Source organism: Triturus cristatus, chromosome 3_2 (genome assembly GCF_964204655.1).
Source record: "Triturus cristatus chromosome 3_2, aTriCri1.1, whole genome shotgun sequence".
Lineage (NCBI taxonomy): Eukaryota > Metazoa > Chordata > Amphibia > Caudata > Salamandridae > Triturus > Triturus cristatus.
This window is the reverse complement of record NC_140584.1, coordinates 1,058,615,844-1,058,642,076: the sequence shown is the minus strand read 5'-3', so window position 1 is coordinate 1,058,642,076 and position 26,233 is coordinate 1,058,615,844. Positions and strand designations below refer to the sequence as shown.

At 43.2% G+C, this 26,233-nt stretch overlaps 1 protein-coding gene across 1 annotated transcript in view; it reads left to right on the top strand.

The window, feature by feature from the left end:
- The window catches only part of MYBBP1A (MYB binding protein 1a), a 418,097-nt gene that overhangs the window by 151,790 nt on the left and 240,074 nt on the right, over positions 1-26,233 (top strand). Inside the window, exons 12-16 of the mRNA XM_085649771.1 lie at positions 3,175-3,381; positions 3,496-3,604; positions 9,916-10,006; positions 19,478-19,629; positions 20,743-20,832. Of these exons, the coding sequence (XP_085505897.1) occupies positions 3,175-3,381; positions 3,496-3,604; positions 9,916-10,006; positions 19,478-19,629; positions 20,743-20,832 (649 nt within the window). The remainder of the gene's footprint in view (positions 1-3,174; positions 3,382-3,495; positions 3,605-9,915; positions 10,007-19,477; positions 19,630-20,742; positions 20,833-26,233) is intronic.

Sequence of the window (26,233 nt, the reverse complement as noted above, 5' to 3'; positions counted from 1 at the left end):
TAGGCTACTGCCCCCCCTCCCACAGGAGAGTGGCAGAATAGGGGGTGTACCCACCCAGGACAGGGACCCATTGGTCCCTGCCCTTTACCTACCTGTAAAGCCCCTAAATCTAGTATTTAGGGGCACCCTGAACCTTCTGCAGATTCCAAAATACAAAGAAGAGCAAGAAGAAAGAAGACCTGCCGTGCAGCTGCTAAGAAGAGGAAGACACCAACTGCTTTGGCCCCAGCCCTACCGGCCTGTCGATCCTCGAATCTGCTCCTGCTACATCCTGGCACCTTTTGTTGCCAGCAACCTCACAAACCCCGGAGGACCTGGCTACCCTTTAGCTCTAAGCACCTGGGACTCCCATGAGCAGAGGCTCTGCTCAAAATCCACTTCTAATCCATGGCATCAGCCCGGAACCGCGAACCGTGCACACTCTGCACCTGCCAAGCCTGGCCTGTGCCGGAGTGAACAAAGACCACGAGGACGACCCCCTGGCGACTGTGACCCCGAGTCCGGCACCCAAGGACTTCCCTCGACGCTCCTGACAACGCCTGCAGCCTCAGAACCAGGTACTCCCCCCCCCAACTGCGATCAACAGAGGGTAAGATTTCCTGACACCAAAAGGCACACCTGCGGCTCCCTGTGCCCAACTCCTGGGTACCTACCTATCCTCCAACTACCCAACTTACCTCTCGAAGTGGTGGTGGCACCTGAAGAATCTTCGTCCCCGAGCTTGCAGCCTTTTTCCAACCAGTAGCTTTCCAATTGAAATCAATTGAGCGCCCAAAGGCTCAAAAGCACCAAGTGGCCCTGGCAGTGTAACCTCTACACCTAGCTACTTCCCCATTTGCCCTGAGCAAGTGACCAGGAGCACAGCTCCTACAGCCGCGTGGCCTGCTAGTCAGCAGCCACCAACCAAGGCCCCCCTACCTCCCATAGGATAACATTGGGCCTAACTCACTCTGCACCTGGCTGCCCCTGCGCCGCTGAGGGTGTAACAACTGTACCTACCTGACCCTGGGAGACCCCCGAGTCTGTGCCCAGAACCTTAACTTTGCCAGTCGAGTACTTACCCAGCAGCCGATAACTCAATTTTCTCCATAGGGTAACATTGACTGGTTACTTCTGAAATTTCTTCTAAGTGTGGAGTTTCTAAAACTTAAAATATTCACCAAAATCAGCCCAGTAACGAAAACACTCACCTGCTTTTAGGAGAGATCCCAGTGCTGGATCTTGGTGCTCAGCATTGACCCTGAAAAATATTCACAACCGTACTTACCAGTAACCCAATTTTCTTCCATAGGAAACCACTGAATGTTTTTCTGTGAAATTTCTTCTAAGTGTCGATTTTTGCAAACTTTAAATATTCTTTAAAAATCGTGGTAACTGTGAAAACATAATTACTTACCTGTTTTAGGTAGAGGTCCCAGTACTGAGTCTAGGCGCCCAGTACTGGATTACAAAAGTAACAAGAAAATACTATACCTGCAACTTGAATTTTCTTCCATGGGAAATCATTGACTCTTTTCTATGAACAAAGTGTCAACTTTTAAAATAGCTAAATAGTTCCTAAAAATCACAACAGTAACTAAGTCGACTTTTATCACTTGTTTCTAAGAACTGTCCCAGGACTGAATCTAGGATGCAGTCCTGGAGTTAGAAAAGTAATCCTGAATGTAATCTATTGCAAATAACTTAAAATCTCCATTGAGCTCAATGCATTATTGTGTTTGAAATTGTGTTGCCTATTGCAACAACCTGTAACCAGTATTTACAAAAGCCAATTGCATTTTGCATAAGTATTTACCTAAAGCATCTCATTCTGAGAATGTATATTTTAATACCTATTGTTGGTTCTAAAATTTTTAAAAATAAACTATTTTTTATATAAACCATTGGCCTAGAGTTAAGTTATTGAGTGTGTGAGACCATTTGCTGACTGTGTGTGTGCAACAAATGCTTTACACTGTCCTTTGATAGTGCCTTAATGCTCGACCAAGCTACCACTTTAGAGAGTAAGGTTATATCTAACTTTATTTAGCCTCTGCCAAACCTCTGGGGACTGTGGACTCTGTACACACTGTACCTATTTGGGAACAGCATATACAGAGCCACATTCTCACATATGTGTTATAAAAATAACTCCACATTTCCTTTCTTGTTCTGTGCCAGTTATGTTTCTATTCCTTCATACATGTAATGTGCAGAGAAACATTTGTTTCAGGCGACTTTCCTGAAATATTAATACTTGTAAAAATCCAGGTTGCTGCATGCAGCTAGCTTTTAAAAAAAATGTAATTCCTAAAATAAAATAAGCATTAAACGGAGTTATAAGACTAAGCCAGTAAATTTGCTCATTGAGTTATAAACGCTCACAACCAGCATCTGCTGTGATCTGAAGGCCACAAATTTAACCATAGTACAGGTTCATTGTCGTCAAGTCCCGAGGCAGAAGTCTAATTTTACTATGTTTGGCACCGCGCCAGCAGTGGGTTGAATGAACCTGATTCATGATTTCCTTTCTGTTTCTGCTGACAGTAGTGTTGTGCTTCTCTCTGATCTGCCAGACTTCCATTGTGAATAGTCCTCCTCTGTGAAGATCCTCTGCCTTGCAAGGAGGAATTCTACTGCTTCCTGTGTGGATTTGATTGCCGAGGCTGTCACTATGGGGCATGTTGCACATTAGTATTAACTACAGCTCAGTTCTGCTCTATATTAATATATTGAAACTTCACATTTGTGCTCAAGTAGCTGAAGGAAAAAAACGCCTGCATATCTTTTTTAGGTCTTTGCAGAAAACAGTCTTGGTGCAGAGGCTCCCAGAAGCAAACTAAGGGCCAAGACATTTACAGAAACCTCCTTGCTTTGAAGTTACAGTCCTGCAGGCAGGGACTCCAGAGTGGTCAGCTGTATTACCAAATTGGCACCTGACTCCAGAATTCACGCTACTCATTTTGTTAGGGTTCACACAAGAGAAAAATGCCCTATGTTTGTTGCATCTAGGGTAACATTCTGGGTTGACCTCATGAAGGAACTTAAGCATTTTTGGAAGGATCCCAGAGCATTGTGTGTAGAGGGCAGTGATACAAAATGTGTGGCATCTAGTAGTCTGTGAATTTGAGTGCTGGATTAAAATATATTGATGACTTTTGACTGATATTTACTTCTCTTTGTTTGTTTCTCCAGTTTGCTTCACCACCTGAACTGCCTACCTGCCCTTGGTGACACACCGGAGGCTGAGGCTTTGAGAGAGAAGCATGTTCAAGGAATGACTACTGATGGGAACATGTGGATTTACTGTGTGGTTCAATATGCCCAAGCTCTTCTTTCTCAGGGAAAGAAAGTCAAGATAGTAAAACCTTTCACTGAAGAGCAGACCGAGGCTTGGGATCGGTAAGAAAGCAATGTGAATGAAATCGTACAATCTTTTGAATTATGACTGCTCCGTAAGAATAGTCCAGGATTTATTTTTTCTATTTACCTTTCACCTTTTTTATTGTTATTTAGAATGATTCAGTCTGTGGAGAGTCTCCAAAAGAAAGCAAAGAAATCCCGAAGTGTAGAAATGTCTGCTTTCCAGCATCTTCTGCTCTTGGTGGGGATTCATCTCTTTAAGGTACTACCAGCTGTTCCACCATGTGGCCTTTCCTGAACCACCTGAAAATATTGAATAGTTTAGAATTTTGTGTTTTAAATGGCAGAATATAGAATAAAATATTGAGCTGAATACATTTGTTTGCCTCTGTAACATGTGATATTTGCCTTCACTCTGTAAGTGTAGGTTGTGCACAGCTGTTGAGCACCAATATACGTTATATTTTATTTTTGGACTGAACTTTAAAAAGGAAGAGCTCAGACTGGCAATGTTGGTAAATAAATACCACACTTCATATGCATAGAAATCACAATGAAGCATGGTGTACTGTTCATTTTATTGCAACTTTTGAATTATGGGAATTTTAACAACCTTTAATAATTGTAAAAATAGAACAAATTAAGTAAATTTAAGCTATTTTCTAATAAAGGAGCCAATGGGCCTCTGTAAGAACGTAAGAGTCCATTACAAGAAAAATATCTTGTATGTATTCTGGGTTCTAGAGCTCTTTGGTATTTGGCCATCATGATTCACAGATCTGATTCACTATTAATGTATGCTCAGCACAAACAATATCTTTGTGTATAGCCTTGCCTCATTTGTAATCAAACGAATGGCACTTGGACCAAGTAGGTGTCTCCTTACACTGATCCCAGTTTGAAGTGCTATTTTTTCCTTGTTTTTAAGCACTCCATAGGAGCACTTGTGTTTTCAGGCCGTCTCCTTGTACACATAATACTAAAATGCATGCACATGTACATAAACAAATGCATTTCTTAAAAAGTTGTTACAATGCGAACAACACTTCTTTTTTTCACTATCCAATTGCTCCTCCGTACTGGCCCCCAGTCCCTGCTTGCAGCCTCTCTTGCCAGATAGCAGGAACCCCAAGAGCCTCAGAGCAGTGAACACCTGACACCAAGAAGCACCACTGCACCCGAGCCCGATAACCCAGGGAGAAGTTTGGACGAACTGGTCCCCCAGTCCCTGCCTTCAGTCTGTTTATCTAGGCTCCCCTACAAACACGAGGGCCTTCCACAGTGCAACCCAGGCGGAGAACCACCATTACAGCTGAGCCTGCCACTCCAGTTTCCAGTGGACCAGCGGTGTCCCTACACGCCAGAGCATCTTAAGGTCTGACCCCTGTGAGGAGTGGGCATAACCCTGTCCCAGAGTCCATAATTCCACCAAAAACAAGATGGTGGAATCCTTCTTTTTTCATGGAGCACATCCCATATCCAACCTTAGGAGTGTGACTAGCTTGGTGGTGCAACACACCAACTGCATAGCTAATTTCCTACCTGTCTTGGTACCAACTGGATCTCTGGGCAGGGGGTGGCACCTCCCAGGTCTGAGGGAATCCAGGGTCGCATATCAAAGGCAACAGAGGCTTTGAAGCAGGCATTATTTCCGGTCTTTGGGAGCGTGGGCCCTCGCCTGCAGGGGTCAGCAACTTAACTTTGGTGCAGGTTGGCAATACCAGTCAGCCAGCACACTAGATACTGGTAGGTTTTTTATGGGGCACCTCTAGGGTGCCCTCTGAGTGCATGTCATAATAAAGCTAGTACTGGCAACAGTACAGATTAATTAAGACAAGGTGTTCGATACCAAACACCATAGGTTTCGGTAAAAAGCCATTTTGTAGATGGGGAACTCGTAATGACCAGTGCCCAGTACATATACCTAAGATGGCTTCCCTGTTCACTTGTAACATCTTGTAATTTAACTAGACAGCACAGGGGCATAGCTGCTCATGTAGATATGTCCTCACATGTAATATAATGCACCCCGCTTTAGGGACTACAGGGCCTGCTTTAGGGGTGACTTACATATATTAAATGCAGTGACTTTGGCATGGCACACAGCGAGTGTACCATGTTGTGTTTTCAAACATGGTTTGCACCAAGTCACGCAATCTGCGATGGCAGCCTGTAGGGGGGTCCCTAAGGATGGCATAATAAATGCTGTAGCCCTTAGGGAGCCTCATTAGTACCCATGCCCTAGGTACCAGGGGTGCCATTTATTAGGGAATTACAGGGGTGCTAAAGTATGTCCCAATTGTATTACGATTAGTCCATTTTACCTTCATTTTAGGAATAGAGCACTGGGCCCTGGTTACCAGGGACCTAGTGCACATACGTCGAAAAAAGCATCCAAACCAGCGGCAAAACGTGGGGATGACCATGACAAAAAGGGGCTCCTTCCTACACCTAGTATCCAATTATAAAGAAATGTTTAAAAGTGAACAACTCGTCCTCTCTCAAAAGCTTAGCTTTGTCGACAAACTTCAAGCAAACTCAAGGATACTCTAAAAACCAGGTAAACCACACCCTTCCCCCTTGGAAATGCAACACCATCCTTTAACGTTCCAAAAAGAGAAACTCTAGTGCCTGCACATGCAATAGCAAACCACTCCACCTCATAAGACACACAATTACGGAATTGCTGTCAGTGGGGGGGGGGGGAGATGGGGTGCACACAACAATCTCCACCATATCCTAATATATGAGGAAATTGGTACAGTTTCCCATTCTGACAAACAGAATCCACAGAAGCATCAACCTGAATATCTGATCATTATGCTCTAACAACCTAAAACCAATTAACCATTCCCAGCCTTCTACAGTTGTTAATATGCAACACTGCATCAGATACCCTTTTTTAAAGTGTAAACCTGTCATTGTTAACTCTGCGGCAAGAGCTTCCATAGTTCTAGCAAATTATCTATATAGTCTAAAACATACACTCCCCATCTCAGATCCTTCATATGGCCTAGTGCTGTAGTTTTACATTGAACCGTGCATATTCACATTTAAGGATTCTCATTTTTCTGGGGGGAGTTTTGTTTAGCGCGAACTAGACCCGAGACATCGGGTATCAGAGCGCTTTACATAGCACAAATTTCGTTACCCAAGGAGACATTTATTTTGTTAGGCATGGGGAGATTAAGTGATTTGCCCAGATTCATAGGATGGTCAGCGTATTTACCGAGACCCTAACCTGGTTCCCCAGCTTCGAGGTCGACCGCTCTAGCCGTAAGGCTACATCATCTCCCCAATCGGAGTTATTGCTTATTTTTTCTAGTAATATTATGATCAGATTTTGAAGCTGTTCTACAAATTTAAAACCCTCTCCACATGTGTTTTAAGGCATTCATGAATCCTTTTCAACATCCTCCTATCACAAGTCCCTCTAAGTTTAATGCAGAAAGAGTCCTGAGATAAAAATAACATCAATAATGGTTTATTCCTTGATGCTCTCTATCCCTATCACTCAACCACCTTAAATGGATCTTTCCAAACTATTGCATCACTATAAATAGAATGTCTATGATTTAATAAACAAGCTTGCCTCAGCCTACTCCAAACTGAAAGATTGAGTAAAACATCAAAATGGTTTAAAGGGATTAATAAACAGAGGACAATTCTATACACTTTCAAACTTAGATGGTGAAAATGTCCCACCATCTCCCAACCCAAATGTAGACCAAAAGAGCGCTTTTGGATTTTACATAACTAATCACATGAGACTGCCATCGTATGTGTCAATCAAGGCACAATGAAATAATTGAAGACTTCACTAAAAAGATCTGAGATATTAGAATTGACAGTGAACCCTTCCCCTTCGTAAGTGCACATTATGGCTAGCTATAGAAAAAAATCTCCCTACTTCCTGGATAGTTTTAGCTTTTAAAATAATTACGGAAACACAATTTAAATGGTTCAGTGCTAACACAAAAAACACTGCTCATCGGGCCGATTCACCTTAAAGCACTCTTACCCCTATGGCTTGAAATCCATAATTGTATTGTATTGTATTTTATTTCAGACTTGTAAAGCGTGCTGTAACCCTACGGGTGTCCTGGCGCTGCGGTGCAAATACTCTATCACCATACTTCCGAGCTAGCTGGTTGCTAGGCTAAGCCTGTACTCTAGGGAAAAGCCAAGTTTTAATTTTTCCCCTGAACTTCATCAGATCCTGCATCTGTCTTCGCTCAACTGGCAGACTATTCCAAAGGCGTGCTGCCGCATAGCTAAAGGCTCTTCGGCCACATTTAAGTTTCTTAATCTTGGGCATATTCACCAGATTAGTCGAGGAGGACTGAAAGCTGTGGGTGGGGTTATACCAATTGAACTTAGATTGCAACGGTATCGGTCCCGTCCCATGCAGAGCCGTGAAGACAAAGCACAGCAATTTAAATTGTATCCTCTGGAATACTGGAAGCCAGTGCAGTTCCGCCAACGCCAGGGATGTTGATGACCGTCGTGGTCTAGATAGGGCCACCGTCTGGACTCTCTGGAGTCTCCCAATCAGGTATGTAGGGGCTTCTAGCAGTAGCGCATTACCATGGTCCAGTCAACTCAGAATGACGCTCCTTACTACATATGCTCGTACCTGATATGGGAGTAGCGGAAGAATCTTCCGGAGAACCCTTATGAGTGAAAAGCTGCTTCCCACGATTTTGTTGACTTAGGTTTCAAGGTTCAGCTTATCATTAAAACTAACCCCGAGATTGCATACCGTCGTGACTGGTAGCAAGGGTGTCTCTGTAGGAATGGGCCAGAATCCTGAAGGGAGAGAACTGGGGACTTTACCTGCTGCACAGCAGAGTATCTCAGTTTTTTCGCAATTAAACTGTAAGGAGTTGTTTTTCAGCCAGCACACAGTTTCTAACATACAGGCATGACATTTTTCCAGCGAAACTGCTTGGTCTCCCTCCAGTGATGTAATGAGCTGTGTATCGTCAGCGTAGTTTACCAAGCTGACACCATATGATTTAATAATCGCGATCAGGGGGCTTATATAGGTATTAAACAGTATTGGGCTGATTGCTGAGCCCTTGTTCACAGATTCATCCACGATCCACTCAAATTTGGCTATCTATATCCTCTTCTTAAAAAGCATTATACTGATATTAAACTTCATGTAATTATCGACCCCCACTGACCTCCACCTCATGGCAAAAATTCTGCAGATATACTTAGCAGCACAAGTAGAGAAATACATTGTTGACTACCTACTTCTTGATGAATTGCTATCTGGCTTCTGCCTTGGGCCAATAAAAATGACACCCTACGTACCTATTATGAGGGGAAACGCATGGCTCCTTGTTTTCAACGATGTCAGATCTGCAGTATTTCATCCTTTTAAAAACCTAAAGTGACACAACTGGTATTAGTGGCACCATTCTGTAGTGGTTTCCTTTCTGTCTGACATTTACATCTTGCTCTCTCTTTTGGTCTCTTTCTAACTCTGCCTACTTTTGGTGTTCCTCAAGGCTGTATACTCACCATCGCTCTTCTATCTATATGTTTAACCTCTAGGGGAAGCTCTAGAAATAAATGAGATCTCTTTTCCTCATCTCGCAAAAATACACCAAAGTTGACGATGGTAATAGCCTTCGGAGATTCACCTCCTGCCTCAATGAATAAAAGGTTTGTGTGTTCTCTGGAGCTGAAAACTCACAAGACCAAATGTTTCCTCCACTTTACCAGCAGATCTCTGTAGTTGCCCTCTGAATGGATAAACCAGTTGAATGATCTCAACGTAACACGTATAATTGTCATCTCCGGTAAATCACTTGTCTTAAATCTTGACAAAATCCTCACTCTTGAGATGCATGTCAAAAATATGACCAAGAGTGCCAGATACCAATTAAAGCTTCTAAGGAATGTTAAACCATTCCTCCCAAAATGAATTTCAAGCTCATGCAATTTCACAGATGGAGTATGAGAACGCCCTTTTCACTGGTCTTCTCCAAAATAATCCTACAATCTGCTGCCGGGATGATAAATAGCACCTAAGAAGTTTCATTGTATATCACCTATCTTAGCTTTTCTCAAATGCCTCCCACTTGATATGCAAACACAATTGCTTGCAATACCTAGAGTACCTTAACCAAAATATCTTTACCAGAAATTGAAGCTAGCGGAAAGGCCTTTAGCAACTGCTCTTATCTCAGCTATAAGACACAACAATTCAGGACTCTGTGCCCCATCACAAACTGTTGAGCCTCTCAACAAATCTGATATCTCTCTTGTCTTTTACGGTGGTATTTTTCTTATCCTGTACTGCTTTATTCTGCCTCTGTCTCGGCTATGACTTTCAGCATTGCCTGAGGGCAAGTGAGGAGGAGAGGATAGCCTTGTACCCTTGATGTCACTTGTTAAAGATCTTCTCAGACATCTGTTACATGACTGATTGGATTTTGATAATATTCTACTCTTTCTTTCTATTGTTTGTTTTCTTCTGTGAAATGTTTGCTGTATAGTGATCAGTCTCCCTCTTTACCATAGTTATATTGTGCATCTTTCTCTATTAATATAAAACAGAATCCAGAGGAGTGTACCGACCTGTTGAATGATTTGCAAAACTGCATTAAAAAAGCGATGGACAAAAAATCCAGTAAAAATACGCTTGAAGGTATGAAATGGAAAATGTTATCACTTCTGCTATCCTGTGTTAAATGTTTTGATGTCTAGTAGTTGTGTGATGAGTTGTTTCATTCCCTTCTGTTAAAACGTGTTTACTTCTACCTAATTTTGTCTTTAAAATCTTCACATTTGTACAGCTCCTGGGTTGAGTGTCTGACATCATGGGATGGGGCACGTAGAACAGTGAATGGAAAGGTTTCTCTTGAGTTCCTCACAGTTTACTGAAAACTGCATTGATATGGCAATTTCTGAGCATCTGTCGGCTCCGTGGAGATATCTTTGGTCTAAGCAGTATTGCACCTAAAAACACTCAGCGTTGTGAGAATTCCTATTTTACTGTTTACCGAAAAGGCACAGATGGCTCATGTGCCGCTTTTATGAATGAATGTATGTATGTGTTTGCTTAGTAGGAGACTAGCCAAAAGGGAGTGGAGATATGCTACTTGGACTTGTTCTTTGTGAAGTGGGGAGGAAATGCTTCTCCAGAGATTTGAGGTTGCTGTGGCAAGTTCTAAAATCGTTTTGCTTCCCTCTGCTCCCTCCTTCAACCTGGTCCTCTTCCAGATGCTGCTGATCCCACCTCTGTCAGACGTCCTTCAGAATGTGTGGACGGATCAAACACAGCTTATTCTGATCATACCAGAATCGGAGGAGGGTCCAGTCCGCTGATCTTTTGGTGGTTAGCACTCGGCTGTCCGCTTGTAGATTGAACTCAGCCAGGTATTGGCTTGTTTCCTTTCTGGTGAATCTGCTCATGTCATCTTAGCAGCGGCAAGCCTGCTACTAAATTCATCATCAAGAGCTACTGGAATACGTTTGATTAGTATTGCTAACTGGAAGGCATCAAACCATCTAAATTTCACCTCTCTGACATCTTCGGATTTGTGGTGTTCCTTGCTCAGTAGAGCCTGGTGGCCACTGCAGTTGAGGGCTGTCTTGTGGCCATGTTTGTATTCGTTTGGCTTGAATAATATTCTCTGTTTAGATCATGACTTGACTAGTTTTCAGAGAGGTTTACTTTACATGGTCCCTCCTGCTCTCTTTATTATTCCTCTCTAAAATTTTAATCTTGTTTTGACTTTCTTGCTAGCTTCTCCGTTCAAGCTGATGCACAGTTGCCCGGGTCAACTTCTTACTCTGACAGTTTTGTTTAGTGTAGATTAATTCTGCTCTCAGATTTTAAATCCCTGTCAGTTCGCCAATCTTTCAGTTTGTTTTCTACCTGTTAAGTTGGTAAATCCCATCTACCTATCTTTCATATCAAGGTGGTTTCTGTGTTCCAGATGGCGCAAACGAATACTCTTCCTCCTTAGCATCGAACCCAGAAGGAGGATCGTCTGCAGGGGCTGGATCTCAGGCATTTGGTGTTGCATTACTTCAACTGAACACAGCAGAACAAAGTTGATGACCTTGTTTTTGTGGGCTTAGCTAAAGCTGAACCAGAACAATGCAATGACTCAACTAAACATTTACTGCTAGATCATCCTCTCTAGCAAGATGTACTATGGCCTATGTAAGAAAGGACCTCTTTTTTTTTTTGTATGAATACCTCCCACCCCCAAGTTTTTGGAGTCATGCTGCTGGTTTTTCAACTCTGTAGTGCTCTGGTCCCTGCTGTCCAGGCCCTAGTGCATTTGCTCTAACCCTCAAATTATGTGTACAATTGGCTAATTCCGGATTGGCTAATTTAACTTATTTTAAGTCCCTAGTATAGAGTACTAGAGGTACCCAGGGCCACTAAGTTAAATTCCACTAGTAGATTGCTGCACTTAATTATGCCACCACTACAGTGACACGTGAAAACGTGTCTTTATGCCTGCCACTGCAGCATTAAACCTGCCAACTTTACACGGCAAAATAAGTCCTTTTGCTGGGTCAAAACTTTCCTTTTTAATATTAAGCCATCCTTAGGGAACGCCTTGGTAGCCCACCAGATAGGGTGCCTAATATTAACATGAAACTCATGTCCTTTTGCATTGAACATGCCCTTACAGTGAAAACCCAAAATTGCTGTTTTCACAATGGCAAAGCCGGTCATGGAGTTTTACTAGCTGCTGTGTTTAGTGCTAAGTTCCATTTGGGACCACCAAAGATATTACTCCAAGGTATCAAATATTTTTTTTGCATTATACCCGATACATTGCTGAGGTCAGATTTAAAGTAACTTTTAGTAGAAGGGGGACTTAGAAATTCACCACTTTGTTTCTCAAACCTTCGGTAGCCTATATTGTCTGTCTGCTGCAGTTTAACTTGAGACAGCATTCTGCCACTTTGGTAGGACGTGTGAAGAACTCCCAGGAAGGGGGAACAGAAAGAATTGCTGAAGGGAGAAGGTGTAACCTCAAGCAGTCAAGCATTATTACTATTGGGCAGTGGCCACAGATTCAAAGAGGCTACCACCTCATTCAAGCAAATAGCGATCACACCTTTGCATGCCTGCTTCTTTGTATAGGCAGACAGGCTGGCATCTCCTCCAGAGGGGGAAACCCCGTTGCAGAACTGGTTTTTCAGGAGGAATGGCTCATTCGGCTCGGTACACCCAAACGGTGTGCCTGAAGCTCCTCACAGAGAAAGTAGGCTTACATCATCTTGGTATATGGTAGCAAAGGGATATCTTGGGATTGTTTGGTGGCCAAACTCCCAGGAAGTGATGTTAAGTAGGAAGGGTTCCCTCTTGAACTATTTCCGCCTTGGCTAGTGAGTCCTCCTCTCCCACAAACCAGAAGCTGGCATAAAAATGGTACCCCAGACGCACAGTCCTTAGCTCACTACTGGACTGGAAAGAAGACAGAAGGACTACCCTGCTGCTCCCTGGACCCTGCAAAGAGGCTGCACCAAAGACTGGACTGTATTGTTTGCACTCGTGAACTGCAAAGAGGACTGTGCATGGTGTGCCCACTTGTAGAATAGAGCTCCACTTGTGGCAAAATGGAAGAAGTGACTCCAAGGGCTAGGTGGGTAGCATCCTGTTAAGCTTCACGGCCACCAAATGCTGAAGAAACCAGCACCCTTCGAGAGCCTAGCTTCCAGGAATGCCTGCCTGCCACTTGACGACAAAGTGCTTTCTGGGTGTCCAGACATCACCAAGCCAGTGGGACCCATACCTAAAATAGACTCGGGTCTACCACAGAAAAGGATTTATGTACTTGTAAGCAACCTGTGAACCTGCACTGTAACCAGTTGACCAACTGGCGAGTGGAACTGCACTGGACTTCCCTTTCGCATTGTGGGACATCGATTTGTGAGGCCTGAGACACCCCCTGAAGTTCACAGACCTTAGGTCGCTCCAGGAAAACTCGCTGCATTTAGTCAGCATCTTAGCGTCATTCATCACCAGCATCAGGATCACTTCTCTGATGGATCCTGTTAAGAGTAAAGTCCCCTAAGACTGCTGATTACGACAGGTACTCTGAGTAGTCCCCGAGACTGGCTCCTAACCTATAGTGGCTAGTCCAAGAGAAATCTAACAGGCTTTTTTGCCTGTCGGCTACAAACAGCTTGCAATGATTTATTGCATCTAAAACACTAAAATTACAGCATTTAATTTACCTTTTGGAAAATCAGATTTCCAATTCCTCACTATAGATTTGTCATTTTAGTGTCTATCTAAAGATAAAAATACATTCTATTTTCATAAATTGGTGTTGGATTTTTATTGCATTATGTTTCTTACTTATCTGTTGTTCAGGTACTTCTAAGTGCTTTATACTTGTTCCCTTGTTTAAGCTTGGCTGCTCTGTGCCACAGCTGCCTAAGACTGAGGTAAAGGTTTACATGAAAAATATAACTGTCCCCTATAAAGATTGTGACATTATTCCATGGTGAGGTTCTCACAAGCACACCACATAATAATCAACGTTCCTACACCCTTGGCAAACAAGACCCTCAATTGCATTCATGAGCACTTAGAAAGGACCATGGCTGCTGTTGCAAAACTTTCTGGTTGCCGACATGCCTGGCTACCACATAGTAATCATTGCATACTTTTTACAAAGCATTACTTCCTCGCGTGGGGTATCAATCAGTGATGGTAACTTCGCCCCACCTGTGTTACCTGGTTACTCTGCACTACTCAGTCCATGCTTCCTGGAATGTACTGCTTTGGGGTTCGTTCATTGGGTGTGGAATCCTTGAGAGTTGCATAATCTTCCCACAGATTTCTCACTTGCCTTATGAGCTTATATTGCGACTAAAAAGATCTCAAGGTATGCAAACAAGTTATCTGCTGTCATTTTCGTGGATCTTTTAGTTCCTGTCCTTATGAGATAGATATATGTCAAGGGACAGGGTCCCGAAATGCGTCGAGTTGCCAATATCTGCAAAATAAACGACTGCTGAAAAGCTTATCTGTGTCCCCGGCTGCTGCTTTCCTAGGAGGCTTACAGCGTTTGGTGTGATGTTTTGAGGCTCGCCACCTCGCCGTGTACCGCCGTTGGAGGAGGCGTTCTCAGTGCTTCGGTACTGTTTGTGTATTTGGAGAGAGATATATATATATATACAAAATAGAATGTTGAGGTTTTCCTATGGAAACGTGGTCCTAACTATAACTACCTACTGGCGACCGCCAGTAGGTAATATATATATATATATATATATATATATATATATATATATTCACTGAAAAAACCATAGGTTTCACACACGTTATAGTTAGGAATTAGCATTTAAAAAACCTTGCAAATTCACTGAAAAAACCATAGGTTTCACACATGTTATAGTTAGCTGGACATTTTACTGATAAAAAACCAATGAAATTCCCCCGTTATAGTTAGTGCAGGCAACTATAACTCACGCGACCGCAATCCTCTGCTGATGCTAATACTGTATTTAGACAATTATTTGCCCATGTCGTCTTCCATTAAATTTTAGCTATACATATATTACAAATATTTTTTTTTCATAAAGACACATATGTCATCAGCAGAGGATTGCGGTCGCGTGAGTTATAGTTGCCTGCACTAACTATAACCATGGGAATTTCATTGGTTTTTTTATCAGTAAAATGTCCAGCTAACTATAACGTGTGAAACCTATGGTTTTTTCAGTGAATTTGCAAGGTTTTTTAAATGCTAATTCCTAACTAGAACGTGTGTGAAACCTATGGTTTTTTCAGTGAATTTGTACGGTTTTTTAAATGCTAAGTTACTTTACGCCATTCGTGGCGTGCGCGCCCACTTAACGCAGTTCGTTCCGTGCGCGCACAGTGAGCACGCGGTGCGCTTCGCGCACCGCGCGCCCACATTACGCTGGATGGGCCATGTACGCACTATGCGCTTCGCGCACCGTGCGCACATGGAGGACATATTATGCGCTTCGTTGTGAAAGAAAATCTTTTAGATTACCATAAATGTTGTACTAAATGCCATGCACAAATGGTGCCATTCGGGCACCATTTGCACACGGGGTGGGGTGAGTGTGGATATTTTTTATTTTTTTATTTTATTACCATAAATGAATGGTTCTACATGCCATGCACAAATATTGCCCTTCGGGTACCATTTGCAGACGGGGTGGGGAGAGTGTGGATATATTTTTTTTTTTTATTTAAATTTTACCGTACGCGTACGGTAAGCGTAATCGGCGATTTTTCAAAAAAAATTTAAATTGATTTTTTGGCCTTGGTGGTTCTTTGGGGACACCTTCATCAAGGCTAGGTGGTTAGGAGCTGTCTAAACAGCCCCTTTACATGTTTTTTCCATTGTTATTCGTCCACCCCTCAGAGTGCGAGAGAGAAAATGGCGGACGCAGCTTCCTGGTTTCGACCGATTCGAATGTTTACTAAGATGTAACAGCCAATCAGAATCGCGCTCGCGCACGGCACCGTACGCGTACTGTAAGCTTACGGTAAGCGCACGGAGCGCTGCCACAGATATATATATTGATTTAAATGCAATTTTCTCAGGATCTACTGAACAGATTTACACCAAACCTACAAAAGGCACTTCCTTGACCTGTAGACTACCTGTCTGCCAAATTTTCAAAATAGGTGGGGCGCTACGCTCCGCTCCTACCCTGAAAGTCTCGGGGGGATTCGTCATGCGGGGGTCTGAGAAAAAAGGGGGGTCTCAAAACGTGTTTTCCCCATGCATTTTTCCATAGGCCCTTTAGACACAGCTACAGCCCGAACGGCTGAACAGAATTACTTGGAATTTGGCAGAGAGGTAGTCCTCAGGTCAAGGATGTGCCTTTTGTAGGTCTGGTGTAAATCTGTTCAGTAGGTCCTGAGAAAATAGCATTTAAATCAATATATATATCTGTAAGCGCGCTCCGTGCGCTTACCGTAAGCTTACCGTACGCGTACGGTGCCGTGCGCGATCTCAATTCTGATTGGTGGTTACATGACTGTAAACATTCGAATCGGTCGAAATCAGGAAGTGTCGGCCGCCATTTTCTGTCTCTCGCACTGAGAAACAAAGGTGGGGAACGTGAAACGGGGGCAACGAAGAGAGTTGCAGACCCCCTAGTGTTTGTCAGGGGGTCCAAGAAGGACCCAAAAGTACGAAAAATAAATTTAATAATTTTAAAAAAAAATCACGGGGTACGCGTACGGTAAGCTTACCGTACGCGCACGGCAAAAAAAAAATAATAATAATAAAGAAGTAACAATCACATTTATTAAATAAATTAAAGGACCCACAAGGGAGAAAAAAACAAATGTTACTGCGTAAAAAAAGGCGAGACGCACACGGCATGGACTGCGCAACCTGGGCGCTCGGTGCGCGAAGCGCAACCTGGGCGCTCGGTGCGCGAAGCGCACCGAGCGCCCACAGCGCGCGCACGGTGCGAGAAGCGCACCGTGCGCGCAGGGTGTGCGCATAGTGAAAAAACAGAAAAAAAAATAAAAAACAAATACATAACTTAGCATTTAAAAAACCGTACAAATTCACTGAAAAAACCATAGGTTTCACACACGTTATAGTTAGGAATTATCATTTACAAAACCTTGCAAATTCACTTAAAAAACCATAGGTTTCACACATGTTATAGTTAGCTGTACATTTCACTCGTAAAAAACCAATGAAATTCCACGTTATAGTTAGATCAGGTAACTATAACTTGCGCGACCGCAATCCACAATGTGTAATTTCAGATGTCATCATTGATGTCATGAGTGATGTCACTGACCATGTCATGAGTGATGTACTATGTGACGTCATCAGCAGTTTATTGTGGGCGCGCAAGTTATAGTTACCTGATCTAACTATAACGTGGAATTTCATTGGTTTTTTACGAGTGAAATGTACAGCTAACTATAACATGTGTGAAACCTATGGTTTTTTAAGTGAATATATATATATATATATATATATATATATATCTATATATATATCTATATATATATCCATCCATCCGAAATATTGGTTCAGAAGGTAAGTAACTTTTGGTTTCCCCGCAAAGAAAGTCAGCTAGAGATTCCACTGGAGGAATCTGCCAAGAGCTGTTCAAAAACATTACCTAGCTCTGATGAAAGGGTAACTCTCAAAGTTTATGATAATCCATAGTGAGTATGGCTCATGCCTCCTTTACTAGGCTATGACTAACAATGGTGGGACATGATACTTTAGGGGTACAAGCTTTTGTTTTTTACCTGCATGCCTGATGTGGAGGCTAGCTACTAGTTATCCCCTGTATAGTCTGACCACTCCCCCCTATAAGCTCTTCACGTTTGTGGACACTGGTCCATGACTAGACATGGTGTCCATTTAGTGTCACATAGTCGTGATTTACATACGATGGCTGGCTCCCTGCAGGCTTATTTTACCCATGTTGGATGCACCAACTGCTTGTCCTTTTGTTTTATTCTCAGTCCCCAAATCTGGAACTGTCTGATTGGCTGGTGTAGAACTATCATCCCTTCCTTGTAGAACAGATTGCTCTGCTCTGCACTGAAATTCCCTTTCCCTCTTTCCTATGTTGTGCAGACTGATGCTTGGCAACAGGAGTAAAGTGGCTTAAACAATGTGGCTCAAATCCAGCATAAACAGTTTTGCTCCAATCCAGCAGTGTATTTGACCATTTTTGATCAGTCCTGACCTACCCTGCAGAAAAGCAAGTGAAAGAGCAGGACCAAGGCTTAAGAATTTTCTTCCCCTGACTAGAATGAGAAAGTTAATAAATATTATCCCTCTTGCCAGGAAATGTATACTTCTCCTGGACTATGAGATTAATTGAGCCTTTACTTGGTGTCACCTCGAACCACAGGATAGTGACTCCTGGACTCATGTTAGCTTTGTTAATATACAAATTCTAAAAGCTGACCTTGAGACATGTGAAATATATTTTTATCATGATTCATTTTTAATTTGTGTCTCTTTCGGTGAAGGTATTTTTGGACTGTTTACTGGAAACATGTCCGCACTATCTCAAACCTATTGAGTTGTCTAGTTCTGCGGCAAGATCCTTTGACACTAGGGCAGGAGCCCAGCAAATGTTATCCTACTTTAAATATTCTGCCCTCAAGTATGGTACTATTCTTGTATTGAATGAGATTTCTAGCAAACAGTTGCTTTAAAATGCCTGAAAGCAGCCGTCCTCCCTTAAGCCAGACCTTCTGCCTCCACCCCCCCCCCCCATTCATTTTATTTATTTTTTATACTCCCTGTGGTTTAAGCACTATAAATACAAATATAAATATGAATGTGGAATCACTTTCTATATTTTTGTGCCTATCTTAGATTGCCGTATTTGACTTACTGAAAAGTGTCTTACTGGTCTTATGAGAAATAGCACTTGGTCGAAATCTAGTTTACTATGTTATATACTAGGGAATATTGCTATACTCTTCCACCTTCTAGACTAAACCTTGACTGCTGGACTTCTGGCGAGTTAAGTGCCTAATTGATATGCAGTAGTATTTGATAGTCCTATGTCAATGGTGGTAAACAACTGGCTACTTCCCTGTATACTCTGACTGTCCCAGGACCCAAAATAAAGGCTTTAAATAGTTTGTGGAGTAGTGTATTTGATTCCAAACTTGAGAAGACACGAAATAGCACTCAGCAAAGTGCACTAAATTTACAGTAGGGTATCATTTTTTTTTTGGGCAGATTCACAGATGTGCGAGTAGCCTTAAAGTTGCAGCTGCAAATGTGATGAGTAGCGTGGGGGAGTTTAAATGAACTGGTGGGATTACAGATCATTTACTTCCTCAGCCTATACAGCCAGAAAAGTGCTCCATCATGTAGTCCAACCGGACTTTCTCCTTTGCCTGACTGTTAAGTCCACCATAAGCAAGTATCCTAATTTATTAAATTAGTTTCTTAGAAATGGGGGATTCTGCACAGAATGTTAACTAGCTTCAACTTGATTCTGAGCATCCTAATTGACCTTTTCTTACCAACCGCAATGTTGCCTTTAGTTTCTATTCTTTGCTAATTTGTTTTAAGATGTTTTGTTATGAAACCTTGCTTCCCATTAAGCCAGAGCTCAGTGACTGAAAAACCTTTAATTTCTTTTGCAGGGGAGGAGGAGCCGCTCTGGGTTGAAGTGGTGGTGGAAATTCTTCTATCTCTTTTCTCCCAACCTAGTCGCTTGATGAGACAAGTTTCCAAAAGTGTGTTTGGCCGCATCTGTCCACATATGACGAAGAGAGCCTTACAGCTGATCTTGGATGTAAGTGCCGTAGCCTTGTCCAGAAAACTGAAGCTTAATATACAGTTCTAAAAACACTTAACTAGTGTGCCATTTTGATACCTTATTCATACAGATGTGGCCTTATCATAATGAAGAAAACCGTATAACAGGGTTAATGTTTTGATTATCAAAACAGTCCACACAACTTTTAATGTGTAACTAAAGGTCTCTGTGCATTGTGGCTTTGTTTTGCCTTCTGTTATAGCAGGACTGCTGGGCTACGGACAGGAAATTATAGTTTCTTTGGGACTCCTGCACAAACGTCCTTTCTCATGATTCAGTCTCTGCAAGGAGTCTCTACATTCCACTGAGCTTATAGTCAGTGACTGTTCCCCTATCTACCATTTTATGAACTCGGGCAAATGAAATACATGTGCGTCCACTTATTACTGACTACTCTTCTCCCCTTTTAGTACGTCAGCAGAGCTTCTCATTCTTTAGGGCTAATTCTGAGACCTACACCCCTTGCATTATCCTGATCCACCATCCTGCCTATAATCTTCAGAATATTATTTTACAGTTTTTGAGCTGATGTGGGGCTGCTATATCACCACCACGATGTGCAGTAGTGAGGTACTGTTTGGTGGTAAAGCTTGCTATAGAAAGCCAAGAAAGTAGATTGGTAAGGCCTCAGAGGCAGCAAGCGTCTCCAAGAAAATAGTGATCCCCACTGCACTCTCTCATTTTACCAAGCACAACGAAATAGTACTTTGGCCTCAGATCGTTTACACCAGGGTGACGCTTCTGTCAATGTTAGGTTCTCACCAGATAGGTATGGTTTGTATGCTAGTGAATGCTTTTGACTTGCATATGCGATATATTGAAACATCTATATTTCCCTGTATACGCTGACTGTCCCAGGTCTGTGTAAGTTTGAGCTCTTACACACACAATTGATTGGTACTGATTTGTTTGGGAAGTTGAATGCTCTAAATGGCCAATGCAAAAATATAAATGTCATTACTCTAGGGAAATGTGTGCCATATTTGTTAGTTTGCTTTTTATAAGTTATGTCAGTAGAAATGAGAGATGAACCTATGATATTGGCATGTTTATTTACTAGAACTGCACTTTTTTTCCCACTGTGCCCAGGTCCTTGATCCAGAAGAAGATCCAAATAAAGAAAGCAATGTAGAGATAATGGAAGAAAGCAATAAGAAGGGAAAATCATCTGAGGAAATGGTAACATCCTTATTTTTCAATGAAAATGCAATAGAATTAGAAGTAGTGGGAGATTGGGAGACAATTTGAAATTTATGTCGGTCATAGTTAGAGTGGCGGTTGTATTTACCCTAGCTAAAGTGTTCCTTGTTTGTAGCATGTGCTGCTGTATACCAGATCCTCTGCATACTCTGCCATTTGGTTTTGGGTGCGTTTTCATATGCAAATTGTTTTTCTTCGTAGAAGGCTTCGGTCTTGAGATACCTTGTGAGTCCTCCCTGAAACCCACAATGCACCAGGACAAAGACTCCACCTCTGACTGCTGTAAAGAAAAACAAAAATTGTTTACGACATTGGGTTTGGACATTCAGTACCAATTTTTAAATCCTTTTCAGTTCCCGTCCTTGATTTTTCTAAAGAATACACCATTTATTTCTGCCTTAAATGTAATTTGACATTCCTGTAGTCGATCCAACATCTGGTCTGCAATCCTTGCCTGCTTTTCAAGAGTTAAGAATATTCACTATTGGAAGGAACACTGAGACCCCACTGAAATGCTGGCTGCGCCAAGGGAATGGGCAATGAGCTATGGTTGAACTGGTACATAGTTATGTACATTTTTTTGCACTATGTCTAGTGATGCAATTGCCCTCTGCGAAATGCATTGTTGGGGGGGAGTGGGGAGCTTGGCTGGGGTCTTTATCTGGTTTTGGATAACTACTGTGTGTCTGGAGTATTGAATATGTAACTCCTCCTCTCCATGCTATACTTGGTAATAGTTTAATCATTGTTGATGCTAATTTTATCTTGAAAGTCTTGCAAAATTTGTACAGGAGATTGTTGTGAGAAAGTCCCATCTTTCTTGCATGGTATGCCCCCTCTTTTTGCTGAATTGCTGAATGTACTTTGACTGAGTGTGCCCTGGACTCCTGCCAATCTGGTACCCAGGGCCTATGTTCCTTCCCTAAACAAAAGCCTCAAACCCAAATTGGCAATCCCTGGCCACATGTCAGCCCCTGGTAAATGGTACCCTAGGTACCCAGGGCCTTGTGACCAGGAAAGGCCTCTAAGGGCTGCAGCACTCATTGTGCCACCCTTGGAGGCCCTGTACCCTAACACACACACCCTGCCCTTGCAGGCTGAGTGTCTGGGTACAAGACAAAACAGAGAGTAGACATGGCACACATCTCTGTGTGCCATGCCCACCACCTACACTGCCCTGGCATACATCAGCCACCCCTCTAGCTGGGTGCCCTATGCCAGTGGTGTGGGCACAGAGGCATGAGCCCTGTGCCCCTACAGTACCCAGGTCCATTCCTGGGCCCTGTAAGTGCAGTGCTGCCATTTAAGAGTACAAGGTGCCTGGAGCTTGTCAAACACGAACTCCACAGCACCATAATGGCAACACTGAAGACTGAAGTTTGGTATCCAACTGCTCAGCACATTAAACTCACACTGATGCCAGTATGGGATTTAATGTACCAAGCACCACAGAGGGCATCTTAGAGAGGGCCCCCTGAAACCTAACCTACAATTCACGTCTGTTCTGAGGCTGCCTAGGCTGCCACACAGCAGACCTGTTGCTGGACCCCTGGGTAGGAGAGCCCCTGCTCTCCTGGGTCTGCAACAATGCACATCCTGGGCGAGGTGCTAGATCTCCTCCCCCAGGATGGGCAGGGGGAAGCTTCAAAGGCATGCCGCCACTGTGAGCTTCCCCAGGCTACTTGCAACCCCCACTCTAGCGGGAAGCTTGGCCATAAACCCCAAATAAGGACCGGGGATGTGCCAGCCTGCCAACCCCACCCCTCGGGTGGGGGAGGCGAGGTGAAGCACATCTCCGGGCGCTCGCCATCTTGAAGATGGGAGGCCCTACCCAATCAGGACTAGGCTACTGCCCCCCTCCCACAGGAGAGTGGCAGAATAGGGGGTGTACTAACCCAGGACGGGACCCATTGGTCCCTGCCCTTCACCTCCCTGTAACGCCCCTAAATCTAGAATTTAGGGGCACCCTGAACCTTCCGTCCCAAGATTCCAGATTCCGAAATACAAAGAAGAGCAAGAAGAAAGAAGACCTGCCCTGCAGCTGCTAAGAAGAGGAAGACACCAACTGTTTTGGCCCCAGCCCTACCGGCCTGTCGACCCTCGAACCTGCTCCTGCTACAAACCGGCAACTCTTGTGGCCAGCAACCTCATAAACCCCGGAGGACCTGACTATCTTTTGGCTCTAAGCCCCTGGGACTCCCATGAGTAGAGGCTCTACTCAACATCTACTTCTAATCCCTGGCATCAGCCGTAACCGCGAACCCTACACACTCTGCACCCGCCAAGCCTGGCCTGTGCCGGAGTGAGCAAAGACCACGAGGACGACCCCATGGCGACTGTGACCCCGAGTCCGGCACCCAAGGGCTTCCCTCGACGCTCCTGACGACGCCTGCAGCCTCAGAACCAGGTACTCCCCCCCCCCCCCCCCCCCCCCCCCCCACTGCGATCAACAGAGGGTAAGATTTCCTGACACCAAAAGGCACACCTGCACCCGGCGGCTCCCTGTGCCCAACTCCTGGGTACCTACCTATCCTCCAACTACCCAACTTACCTCTCGAAGTGGTGGTGGCACCTGAAGAATCTTCGTCCCCGAGCTTGCAGTCTTTTTCTAAACCGGAGCTTTCCCATTGAAATCAATTGAGCGCCAGAAGGCTCAAAAGCACCCTGCAGCCAGCCGCCCGAGTGGCCCTGGCAGTGTAGCCTCTACACCTATCTACTTCCCCATTTGCCCTGAGCAAGTGACCAGGAGCCCAGCTCCCACAGCCGCGTGGCCTGCTAGTCAGCAGCCACCAACCAAGGCCCCCCTGCCTCTCATAGGGTAACATTGGGCCTAACTCTCTCTGCACCCGGCTGCCTGTGTTCCGCTGAGGGTGAAACAACTGTACCTACCTGACCCTGGGAGACCCCTGAGCCTATGCCCAGAACCTTAACTCTGCCAGTCGAGTACTTAACTTTAAACTGATAACTCAATTTTCTCCATAGGGTAACATTGACTGGTTTCTTTTGATATTTCTTTTAAGTGTGGAGTTTTCAAAACTTAAAATATTCACCAAAAATCAGCCGAGTAACGAAAACAAAAATACTCACCTGCTTTTAGGTGAGCTCCCAGTGCTGGATCTTGGCGCCCAGCACTGACTCTGAAAAATATTCACAACTGTACTTACCAGTAACCCAATTTTCTCCCATAGGAAATCCTTGACTGTTTTTCTGTGAAATTTCTTCTAAGTGTCAATTTCTGCAAACTTTAAATATTCTTTAAACATCGTATAATTTATGAAAACGTAATTACTTACCTGTTTTGGATAAAGTTTCCAGTACTGAGTCTAGGCACCCAGTACTGGATTACAAAAGTAACGAGAACATACTATACCTGCAACTTGAATTTTCTTCCATAGGAAATCATTGTCTGTTTTCTATTAAATTTCTTCTAAGTGGCAACTTTTAAAATAGCAAAATATTACTTAAAAATCCTAGTAGTAACTAAGTCGACTTTTATCACTTGTTTCTAAGTATTGTCCCAGGACTGAATCTAGGATCCAGTCCTGGAATCCCAAAAGTAATCTGTTGCAAATAACTTGAAACTTCCATTGAACTCAATGCATAATTGTGTTTAAAACTGTGTTGCCTATTGCAACAACTTGTAACTTTCTACAAAAGCCAATTGCATATTGCAAAAGTATTTATATATAGCATGTCATTCTGAGAAAGTATATTTTAATTCCTATTGTTGATTCTAAAATAAAACAGACATATATTTTTTACCTAGAGTTCAGTTATTGCGTGTGTGAAATCATTTAGCCGACTGAGTGTGTACAACAAATGGTTTACCCTGTCCTCTGATACTGCCTTACTGCTCGACCAAGTGACCACTTTAGAGAGTAAGGTTATATCTAACTTTAGCCTGTGCCAAACCTCTGGGGACTGTGGACTCTATACAAACTGTACCTATTTGGGAACAGTATATACAGAGCCACTTTCTCACAATTGTCTGGTGCCAGTGCTCTGTAAGATTTGAAGGTCTTTGTTGCTATGAGGACTTACGATTCTGAAATTAGGACCATCCTTATTTATCGCTGTTCATTTGTAATTTTGGGTTTGGGTTTCATCTTCCACCTCCTGCTGTATAATCAGTTTATAGAAGTATCTGTATTGTGCTGCTTTCCCTCTTTATCGTCCTGCCTAATTCTTTAATCTCTCTCCCTCATGTTTAGATTTTATCTCTTATTTATTTTTACATGCATTGCATTTGCTACTGTTGTGTATTTGTTTATAATCCCCTATTGAATTATCACAGTAAAATAACCCTCCCTTCTGTGATTCCCTAAAGTAATGCCCTTGATTGCCAATAATGTTGTCGCTTTCACTCCATGTATTTTGTAATTGCCTCTGATAGACCCTCTGGGGTTATTCAGAGTCATAGTTTGAACCTAGGTGTCCCTCTATTTGTTTTTTCTTCCATGAGCCATCTCCAGTATGCCAATTATTTCCCCTCTTCCTTTTCTGTCTGCTGCCTCCTCTCCTATGCCTGCACCTTGCTACAGGAAGTGCTATTTTCCCCGTCACAGTTTTATTTTTTCAAGCATTATCAAAATGGTAGTTGTGACAAAATTGGGAGTGTGAGCCCTTCTCAAGCAACAGTCAAAATCCTTTTCGGGATTAACCACAAACGGTCACTAAATTAACCTGTGCTTAACCTTCTGGGAGCTTGGCACAAAAGCAGTAAGGCGTAACTTTGAGGCAATGTGTAAAGTATTGTGCGCTGTCTGCTTGGCAGTGCTCTGCTGGGTTTTGTTTCTCTTTGCGACAATTTGGTGAAACCTTCAGTTAGGCTGGTATAGAAACTTTAACCCCACTTCCAAGGGTGCACGGCTGGAGGGCCACCATTTGGAGGATCCGGGCTGACCCACTCTTGGTCCAGGTGCTGTTTCAAGATGGTTGGAGCCTTTTGTGTCCCTTAGACTGTGATCAGTAGGCCAGCCAACTAGCCCTTGGGGCACTCTGGTAGTCCTGGGTGTAACCAGAAACGCATGTCTCAAGCAGTACGGTATTCCTCTGAGGGCACAAGACAAGCTTTCTGCCATCACCTGGTCTCTCTGTTGTGTGCCTGTCTGTGAGGAATGCACAAAGGCCAACTGCAACTCACAGCTAGCCATTGGACCCAAGAGCAGGTTGTAGGCACCCAGTAATTAGGACACGAAAATAACTTTGTAAAAGTATTATTTTCAGAATTGTGACTTAAATACCGAAAAGAGGAACAAATTATAGTTCTTTAGAGACCAAACGTGACACTCCTACATACTCCCAATTGAAAGTTACAACATATTAAATGTAATAGGATAACACTTTGTTATCCTATGGGAGAGGAAGGCCTTGCAGTTGT